The 10,762-nt window shown below is 34.5% G+C and overlaps 1 protein-coding gene across 7 annotated transcripts in view; it reads right to left on the bottom strand.

The window, feature by feature from the left end:
* LOC110019546 (uncharacterized ATP-dependent helicase YprA) overlaps positions 1-10,580 on the bottom strand; it is a 49,158-nt gene extending 38,578 nt beyond the window's left edge. For 4 of the 7 annotated variants that reach the window (XR_002293463.1, XM_020717245.1, XM_020717244.1 and 1 more), the window contains exons 1-5: positions 10,366-10,580; positions 5,995-6,690; positions 4,611-4,731; positions 4,429-4,523; positions 5-142 (exon numbers count right to left, since the gene is read on the bottom strand). Coding sequence is in view for 6 of the 7 variants with exons in the window: in XM_020717245.1 (XP_020572904.1) it covers positions 5-142; positions 4,429-4,523; positions 4,611-4,731; positions 5,995-6,690; positions 10,366-10,515 (1,200 nt within the window). In the remaining variant the exon portion in view is untranslated. Of the gene's footprint in view, positions 1-4; positions 143-4,238; positions 4,314-4,428; positions 4,524-4,610; positions 4,732-5,994; positions 6,691-10,365 lie in introns of those variants that run through there. The other 3 variants (XM_020717247.1, XM_020717248.1, XM_020717249.1) reach the window with 3 other exon arrangements.
* Between the last annotated feature and the right edge of the window lie 182 nt (positions 10,581-10,762).

Genomic DNA, 10,762 nt, shown 5'->3' on the forward strand with positions numbered 1-10,762 from the left:
CTACACGACACCTTGACGTAGAATTTCCATAATTTGATTTTCTGACGTTAATGCATCTTTGGGCAGGCTCAGAACCTTTCAAAGTTATAATATCTTCCAAAGAAGGCATACTAGGCATGATAGTTTTAGAGTGTCTATTTTCCTGCATACGAAAGACAATCAGGAAAAAGTTATCCATAGCAAAAAAGTTATTACTTAACACCAAAATCAATTTTACAATTATATATTTCTATTTGTTGTTGTATATATTTGAGAATAACAAAAACAAATAATGCTTATACTTTGCAGTTGATGGAAATACTAAGGAAAGCACTATATTTACATCAGAAAACTGAAAAAAATATATCCGGTTAAATCCCTACACCCCACATAGGACTATTGTCAAAATCAAAGTCTATTTTAAGAGAGTATTTGATTTGGAGAACTCGCGCTTTTATTTATTTCCCCAATAATAAGACACACCTAAATCATTCATTAGAGCACCGCTAAATCAGAGTCAGCCTTCCCCTTCACCCTCATCATCACTTGCTTGCACATCATTGTTTCCATTCAACTTAGACCTAACAACCCACAGCACGAGTTTGCTCACACAACACTCCTCTCACACACGTTGCTCGCCCATTTCACACCCAACAATCATGTCCCACTCATTGGTTGCTCATCGCAAAGTCACTTTGTGGTAGCTTGCACACACCGCCCATTCTTAGCTACACACTTGCCACTAACCGGCACACTCATTCGATCGTTGCTAGCAATCATTGTCCACATATGCAAGCTCATTGCTCTCTTTTGTTTACTAAAACACCCTCAGCTCAATTGCACCCTGCACCTCAATTGTGCCCAAATAGAGCCATACTACCATAATTTCAGTATGCCCAATCCGCATGGGTCACCCTTAATACTCTTTTGTTGTTCTCTCCCCACATAACTTGAATTCTTCATAGCTTCTTTGCGCTTCTCTCATCACAATGTTATAGATTTCAATGAGACAAAACTTTAAACCATCATTATCACCATCAAATTTAATCGTACTAACTATCTTACACAAGTCAAAGGACTTCAATTTTATCATTGCTTCACACAATAAATTATATCAACATAAAATGTCTCATCCATATAATAGTGACATCAGGTTTTCCAAATAACATCATTGCCTAGTTAACAATCTTGAACCTCCAATTTCCTCAACTTTCATAATTCAATATTTCAAGACAATTTATTGGTTCAGGTTACATTCTGATGTTCATGATTCATACTCTAAAATCTTCACTCTCTCTCTCTCTAACAAGATAATGCAAAAATCTAGGAAAATCATACTCTGCAAGGTTAATGAGTTGAGTTCAACATTTCTCCTTGCAACTGAATCGACTGTTTGGCAATGGTAAAATAAAGAACATATTGTCAAATTTATCATCGATCTACACCCTTTCATGCAAGGTGTATAATCTCAATTAATGACCAACTCCACCGTGCCTCATATTGTGACCACTTTGTGGAGTTCTTTGCCTCTCTAAACTCTCCAAGACCCGATCTCTAGCTTCTACTCAATTAGTTTTGATAGTTGTTTGAAAATGTTACAAGGGTAATTGAGAACATGACAAGAAAATTAATTTGGATGTCGCCATAATCAGAATAAATTTTCTCCTTACACTCATTGTAATCTCACTAATTATACCCCAAGATATTGATAAAAAAAGTTATTTTATTCTATTCATTGTTCAACATGCTTCAACATACAGTCTGATTCTTCCTACCCTTTTTGGTACCCCTCTTTTAGATAGAATATACTTTATCAAAATAATATGACAAACTACTTGAACAATAATAGAAAACTAACTTCACCTCTCATGTTTTCTCCTATTTCTTCTAAACCCACTACAAATGCCTATATTGATAAATCCTTAGTTTTAGATTCAAATGCCTACTGTCATGTGACAAGTAATCACCCTGATTTTCATCACATCACTTTAGTCTCTACCTACTTGTCATTTTTAATGATTCATTTTCTCCCATCTTTAGATTAGATGTCGTACATTCCTCTAAATCTCTCTTTCAAAGGTTTTATGCGCTTAGAAGTTTCTATCAATTTATTGTATATTCCTTATCCTATCAAGACTTGTAATTGTTAAATAACATTTATCTTTCCCATTTTGTAATTAGAATCTCAGCTTGAACCAAGTGAATGGTGAAGTTTTTGAAATCTATAACATCATGTGACTACTTACACTCCCGCCCTCTTCTTCCACCACTACTCTATATGATTGACATTATCAATCGGATCATCCTCGTCATGCAAACTTCAAGATTACATTTTTTATTCATCATTACTCTCCAAATTTGAATGCCTCATGTGATCTTTCCTTTCTCTTACTAATCATCGACATCATTCTTTGGAACTTGCCCACTCAAACATTTAAGTTCATGATCTAATTCTTCATCACTAGGGATTCAAATATTTTGCCACATTCATTAATAATTACTCTAAAGTTAATTGGCTTTACTTGCTTATATGTAGATTTATTGTTCTACATGCATTTAATGCTTTTATCAAGAAATACAAGTCCAATTCTTTATATTAATTAAAAACCTTGCATACTAACAATACTCTAGAATTTATGTAACCTTGATTTCAAACTTTCTATTCAAATAATGGTGTTATTCTTCAGACCACTTGTCCAAATACGTCTCAATAAAATAATATGCCTAAATGTAAAATTTAACATCTACATGATATCATTCAATCTTTAATGTTTTGCATAAATCTACCTCAACCATTCAAAGGGATGATATTCGGCTACTTAATCATCAATTGGGTTCTTCTCTCCTCTTTAACTATTAGTCTTGATTTCAACATGTTACTGAAAGTTAATTATTAGGTGTGTTCCCAAAAATTAAGAATAAATATACAAATTAACAAAAACAGCCTAGAAATAAGAATCATGTCAAATCAGCCATAGAAAATCATGTATCTCAACTATGCTTCATAGAATTGTTAAATTATATAAGAACAACCCGAGGAATCAAATCCACATGTGCTTCTTTGTCAATAATTGGGAAAGGATATATCAACAGCCTTAGTCCTGCCGGGAACCAGTGAAGGGTCATCTCACCATGAAATCGAAGTATGAATGAAATGCTTAAATCTGTAGCAGAAAGACTTTAAAAATACAACTAAAGTCCCTAACCTCAACTCTAAAGCATTTCTTTCAACTGTTTGTACTTGGTACCATTTGGTGTACTTCTCCGGCAATATTTGCACACCTGTCATGCTAAATGTATAATTTTACCATTTGATGTAATTCTCTCTCAGTATTTGCACAATTGTTATGTTAAGAGAATATTATTTTCATAGGCAAAAGTTGCACATTTGTTATGTTATTTGGTGACAATTTTGCACATTTGTTATGCTAATAGTGTCATTGTGCTGAATGCAGCATCATGTGTACCACGCCCTGCATCCCGTACCAGTAAAGGTTGTTTTTTGTTAATGATGCAAGTGGGTAAGCTTTCCACAGCAAAGCATGGCACCATTTGGCATGGGTAATTCTAGAGGTTTCAATTCAGTTTTGTAGGTTAGGTCCGGGTCTGATTCGAAATTGAACTGATCTAAAACTGTTTGACCCAGACCCGACCCAAAATTGTTTGACCCAAGCCCGATTTGACCCAGACCCGACCCAAAATTAAAACTGTTTGACCCAGACCCGACCCAAAATTGTTTGACCCAAGCCCGACCCGAATATTAAATGGGTTAAAAAGACCAACCTAAACCCGATCCCAACCAACCTTCAGCTTGTTAGAGACAAACCTGTAACCCATTTAACATAAGGCATAACGAATATTTGGGATAATATCGGGTCAAATTTGGATCAATTTCGGGCCAAACTCGTTTGATTTCAGGTTGGCAGGTCGATTCTAAGTCAATTTCGAGTTAACAAATCAATTTCGGGTTGGAGTGGTCAACTCGAGACCAACCCAAAAACTTAAACGGGTTAGGATTCCTAACTCGAACACAACCCCAAAATTATCCGAGTCAACCCGAACCCTGATTTTTCGAGTTAAGCTCAAGACGAGTTGGCACGAGGTCAATATTTGACACCCCCATGAAATCCTCAGTCATTACTACAATAATTGAGTTACTCCATTCCAGTAGTGAATATATACAACATATAATGATATCAAATAACATAAAAATGGAAGAATAATTTAAAGTTTTCTACTAATAAACATAGACTTTCCACCTCAAGGGCATATATATCTCATCTTTCTCGCATGAGGCTGAAGGCTGGTTGGCAGCAAGATTCAAGGATTTCGATACATTAAAAACATGGATTTTGTTCAAAGCATGCTGCAACAATAGAAATTTTTCATTCAAAATAAAGTATAGAATTCTGAGACTTGTATTGAATTCTTGGTTTAGATTATATATACCATGAAGGATTTGAGGAGCTTCCGCAAATCCGTTCTGAAGGCTATCATTCGTTTTTCAAAAGCATTGATAACATTGGAAATAGACAACCTCCTAGCTACGAAAAAGGCAGGATTAAATATAGTTGTAAGGGATTGAAACTTGACGAATTCATTGAAGAAAGGAGACCAAATAAAAATCATACCAGCTCTCGGTTCTTTCGTAATTTTAGGTTGATTACTTGATTCGGTGGAAAAATCTTGAATGATAATAGCTGATCCTTGCGAAGTTATGGCATTTTCCTCTTTGTTTAACACAACTACCACCTGGACATATTAAAGGAGATATTTCAAGCACGGCTATAAAAAGATCGACCTTCATAGATCTATAACATATAAAACAGGATGAATTTGTGCGCGTTGTTGGATTAGAAGATAAAATATTTCCCTCACCTAGTCATAGAAAAGATAACATTTTCAAAATTGTTGTATTGAGGATGAATATCATGTGTATAACAGAAGAGAGATATATCTGTGCGTCTAAGAGGGATGGCAAAAGGTTGAGGTTGGGATTCAGACTTTTAATATCTTATATTGTACTTTAAATTTTAGGGAAATTTACATAGCTAGCACATAATTCTTATGTATTTACAGATTTCACACATAACTTTTTATATTATTAGGTGTGAGACATTTAAATAAATAAGAATTGTGTGCTACGTATGTAAATGCCCCTAAAATTCAAGAAACAAGAGTAAGAAAACCAGACCCAGTTCAGTGAAAATAATCAATGATTTACAAAATGACAAGATTAAATTTGGTTATAAAAATTAGATGAATTCCTGGAAGCAGCAGATACCATTTTCCCAATGGCCAAAAAATGGTGTTGTGCGGTTGTAAAATACGAGGAATATCAACATACAAGAGGACGCCAAAACAAACAGTTCCACAAGATAAATAAAGCTACTACAGCAATAAGTAATTAAATCACAATATTAAAACCAACTGAATTTAACTTGCAGATTAGCAAACACATAAACCACGAAACTTGGTAGCTTGACTAAATATAAAGAGAAATTTACATCTATACCACACAATTCTTACGTATTTACATATCTAATACCCAAAGTTTGATATTTATACTTATAACACTTAGGTGTCATAAACCTATGCATAAAAAGGTGTATTTTACTTTTAAAATGTTGATGATGGTGGTATTTCTGATGAGATGTAAAAAATTTGAGTGGTATGCATGTAAATATGAATGTTTAGGTGTTAGATATGTAAATACATAATGTGGTATGCATGTAAATATGAATGTTTAGGTGTTAGATATGTAAATACATAGGAATTGGTTGGTATGTATGTAAATGCCCCAAGAGTATAAGGTAACGTGCACAAAAAAAACTCTCTTCCATTTAATTTTGTTAAGAACTCATGACAGAATAACAGAGACTATTCATTTCTCATTTCATATTTCTTAAGGAGACAAACAATGTGGATAAAGAATTTTCCTTAAAGAACTCTTAAGAATTAAAAACCAAAAAAATGGCTAATAAAAAGTTTCAATTTAGTTAAGATAAAAATTACCGTTGGACAAAGAAGTGAAAGTTTCTCCACATAAGAGAAGCACAAGTCATCAAGCCCAAAAATGTTAGGCTGCTTGAGCGCTCCTTCTAAAAAGCCCATTGTCAAGCATTTCCTTTGTAAATGGAAGAAGGCATAAAGAACATTTATTAGAGTGAAAGTCTTAAGAACTCTCCTCAGCCACAATGGGCACGCACACTGATCGTCCCCAGGAAGCCCTTTATCAAAATATTCTTGTAAGAAACACATTTCTGTAGTAGGATCTGATAAACAGTTGATGGATTCCACAAGATGGCAAAACTCAATGCTTTTCCGTTGGTCCAATATATCTTTGAAGTCGGAGCACAAAATATCATGAATGCTATAAAAATTGTCCGATAACTTCCTCCGCTTCACGGGTTTTTCAAACTCTGGACTCTCCTCTCCCCTTCGTTGTGATGTACCGACAACATTATTACTCGAATCATTTGGTGAAATGTCACTCAAAGATGAAATATCACCCATGATGTCGAGCCATATGGAGTCAGCGATGGATGATACTGAGTTTCCCTTAAACTTTGAAGGACAAGAATCCTGCGCAATTGAATTATGTTGTGATGGAAGTTGAGGGCTTCTCTTGGTAAATGGGACGAGAACCATGAATTCACCCCCTTCGATTTGGTGGTTGTCTATGCGACTATCCGAATTCAATTTGTCACCCTAGAAAGGAGCATTGAAGAAAAGTATGCAAAACAAATGATAATTTATCAAATAAACCGTCTATATTATAATCATCAGTCATTAGCCATATCTCAATTATATGAAGTATGCATTTATGAAAAGCCTCGTGAATACAGAAATGACATGAAAACTATATATTTAGCGAGAGGGAGAGGGAAAGTGTCTCACTGAAAGCATGTGGTAAGGAGAGAACTTCATATTGAAAGAAAATTCACAAAAAATTATTTTTTTTTAATTTTATTAATGAAGTAAAATATGGAAGGATACTAGAAATATAGACGCACAAGAAAGGCTCCTACATTCCTACATTCATTATAATAGAGATTTTATCTCCTTAATTAAATTCTAGAATAAAATTAAACAAAGTTTCTCACCTAACCATTAAAAGTTTATCCAAATATTAAAAATAATTTAAAATATTTCAATTTTGGCATAAAAGAATACGTAACTTCAATTATTTATCTGAATTTAATTGATTATTAAATATTCTCGTACTCAACAAAGTTTTTATGAATGGCAAAGAATGGCCCGATTTAGTTCAAAAATATTCAAAAGATAAAATGAACAAGACGCTTCAAGAAAGGGAAAGAAATGAATGCAACTTAAATAGAAAATAGACAAAATCGCCAAATACACAAAAATTTATAGAGTATTGCTCATATGGCCTACCTAATTTGTAAGGAAAAAAAAAATATATTTTTTAGTGCAATTGAATGTAGCATGAAAAGAATAGTACTAATCAAGAGAAAATTCCCAACAGAAACCTTTAAGAGAAACCTCTCATTCCCCATCCATTACGGCTTCTATAGTCTTTTAGAACATGTTATAGGCATTACATAGAGATTGAAAAGTGAATTGACATGGCATGAACGGTTATAATTAATTACAAATAAGTGTCAAACTTTATCAATGCAAATGATTGGAAATAGTTGTCACTTACTTCGTTAGAATAAACTAATAGCTAAAACAATTAATGGTTGAATCTGGTTTGCAATTGGTGCAATAATTTGCCAAAGCAGGTAAGATTTTAAACCAAATAAAAAAATGTTTGTTTAGAAACTACTTGATTGTTGTGAAGAAGAAAACTTTGTTGTCTGGGTGGCGGCATTTAGAATAGACCAGAGAGACTTTCTAAATGACATGAGAGAAAAAAAAAAGGCAAAGAATGGAGCAAAACTAAAGGAGCATACTAGCATTGCTCCGTTCCTGCACAACATACCCATATGGTTCACAGGACGTGTGGAAACAAGCAAAGTGTCAAGACAGTAATACTAAGTTCCATTAGGTGCAACTAGAGGAAAGAAAGGGGTGGAGACTGAAATGGAGTTGAAAAAAATAATATAGGGGATCAAATTTGTGCACCTCTAAGAATGGATGGACGGAAAACACCAAGAGAAGGTGGGAGGGGAGTCCGCGACAAGCTCTAGCTAAGGATTGAAGTGGATGCGATGAGCGAAATGAGAAAAGAAGGAGATCCTTAGCTCGTGAAAGTCAATCCCTCATGAATTTATGAGATAAAGATGGCTCATGGAAATAAGAAATAACCAAGTGAGGCTTAGGAAAACTCAGATGAGGCAATATCGCATGTGCAAAGTTAGGATGGACCTCAAGAGAGATGCCTACGGAGCACATTGGGGAAGAGAAAGGCTCCAAAGTGACAACTAGGAAGTTGTGCAGAAGGAGCGTATTATATGAGTAGTTTGTTTTATAATTATTGAGGTTGTGCCAATAAAGAAGAGTAAAGAGCATAGTAAAATAACTAACGAAGTATAAATTTTACGAGATTTGGCATTGTTGTTCACATTTATGGGGCAGTAATGGGTAGTAAGTACTAAAGATAATGGATAATATACATGATACGGAGAAGTTCCACTTTGCTTTGCCAAATGACACCAACATGGAAAGGAGATGGGAGGATAAGGGAGTTTAGGACTCCTCTCTAATATAAAATAATTCAAATCTTAACAAGCTCAAAGATGCTCTTTCTATCTGTCTCACTTTCCTCATGGAGAAAAGAAGGCATTTAGAGGCATAAAAGGGGTATGGTGGCATTATCATTGCAATTGAGAGTTGAGGTGACATTCATGTGGCTTATGAGGATATGAATCAGCATCAGATATAGAGTCATTAGTTTCTCAACGTATGAGTATTGAAAATGAACTCCTTATAAAGGTATTGACGAAGCATAGGTTACAAATCACGTGGTGCACCAAAAGAATATAACGATTTAGGTGACAATAGCCAATAGTTTGATTGTGGGCCCTAAAGAAGACCATATGGCATGGCATAAAAGTTGTTCGGGATGTGACGAATAATAACATATATGGACACATGTTGCTTTGAAAGTGGTTGGATGTGATGACATTTGTAAAAGGAAGCATGATCCTCAAGCTCAATAAGGCACTTAAGAAAATTTGTAATGATCTGTAGTAGGTTCAATCGGCTAGCTAGGGGAACTATAAGAAAGTTTAGGCGGCAACATCTTAGAGGAGCCAACTAGAAGGTCATGCCACGGTGGATGTAATAAGAAATTGGTTGAGATGAGTGTTTGCGTTAGATGAAAGCAAGAAAATGGAATTTGCAGGTCGAAAGATATATCAAAAATGTCTCAAGCTCTCAAGAAGGTCAATTTCTCAGGAAGGTTGATTCATAGATCCATGTGAGGCTACTTTTTGAAAGTTGAAGAGTCATCAAGCCAAATGAGTGAGCTAAAGTTGGACTTCAAAGTTGAACCTTTTTTCTAGATTGGTTAGCAACTAATGTGGTGGCAAACCGAGTTATTAGGTCCAATTGCGATAGGGGGAACGAATTTACACCATGTTTTGTGGTAAAATAGGTGTTACTATTATTCACCCATACTTTATGCCTTTGGAATTTATTTGTGCACTATCATTGATGACTTTAATTTGATAATCAAGAATTTATAAGATGATTGGATTTTTTAAATAAAATTATCTTCGCCCTTGTCGTTCTTTCACATTCTTCTTTTACTTCAAAGTTTTTCCACAAAATTCATTTAGGCCCTCCACCGCAAGAGATGACACCAAAAATGAAGTAAATGGCTCCACCTATTACCCATAATTTTTTCCATTGGAGCTGATTTGTGCACCCATCACAAGACATGTGGATAATTTTAACTCGGTCAACAAAAACGATATGCAAAGCAACTCCCATGCTAATAATTTAGTTTATGCATTCTTTTTTTTTTATTTGGTATATAATCAAAATCATGTAGTGAATTATAATTTTTTATTAGTTATGCACCGTCTTCATATGCAATACAATAAATAATTAACCACTAGAGAAAATTAAAAAAAAGACAAATTTTAAAACTATTATATAGCAATAATGTCTAGAATTTTTGCAAACAAAATTTTCTATTCTCCCATTTATGAGATCACTTTCTTGTAAATCTATATAAGAAAAAGTAAGAACAAGAAAATTTATCTACTTATGCCACCTAAACAAGAAAAGGAATTTTAGGAAATAAAATGTAACGAAAAAAATTAAAAACAATAACTTGCAGCTGCTATGGGAGCATGTATTAACCTAAACCTAACGAACCTGAATATAATTTTCAATGCCAATTTTTATATTTCTCAAAGAAAAAATGCCAAAGGGGTAAATCTTACAGGGATTGAAGTCGAACATTACCTTAAAGAAGAGATAGAAGCGGGCCGAAGTCATCGCCGGAGGGAACGATTCCTTTAATAAAAGCATCAAGTCGCCAACCCGTCGGTCCGGCGATATCCGCACAAGTGTCGATTCCCCTTCGAGAGTACGAACTACGATCTCCTTTTCCATTTCCTAGCCGTGGCATTCGCCCATATGCGTCTTGGGAATTCGAAACCCTAGAGCCGTTAGCAATATAACCGACTGTACATATGTGTATATGTATATATACATATATTAGAAGTTATAAAGCCACCCCTAATGTGTCAGTATGATCTCCTTAAGCCCAAGTATGTTAGAGGGAAATCAAAATCTCGACCTGAGGGTTCTTATACTATATATGTCAACCAACACTGAAAGATGTGTTTATATATATATA

This window comes from Phalaenopsis equestris, unplaced genomic scaffold, assembly GCF_001263595.1.
Source record: "Phalaenopsis equestris unplaced genomic scaffold, ASM126359v1 Scaffold000061, whole genome shotgun sequence".
NCBI classification, from domain to species: domain Eukaryota; kingdom Viridiplantae; phylum Streptophyta; class Magnoliopsida; order Asparagales; family Orchidaceae; genus Phalaenopsis; species Phalaenopsis equestris.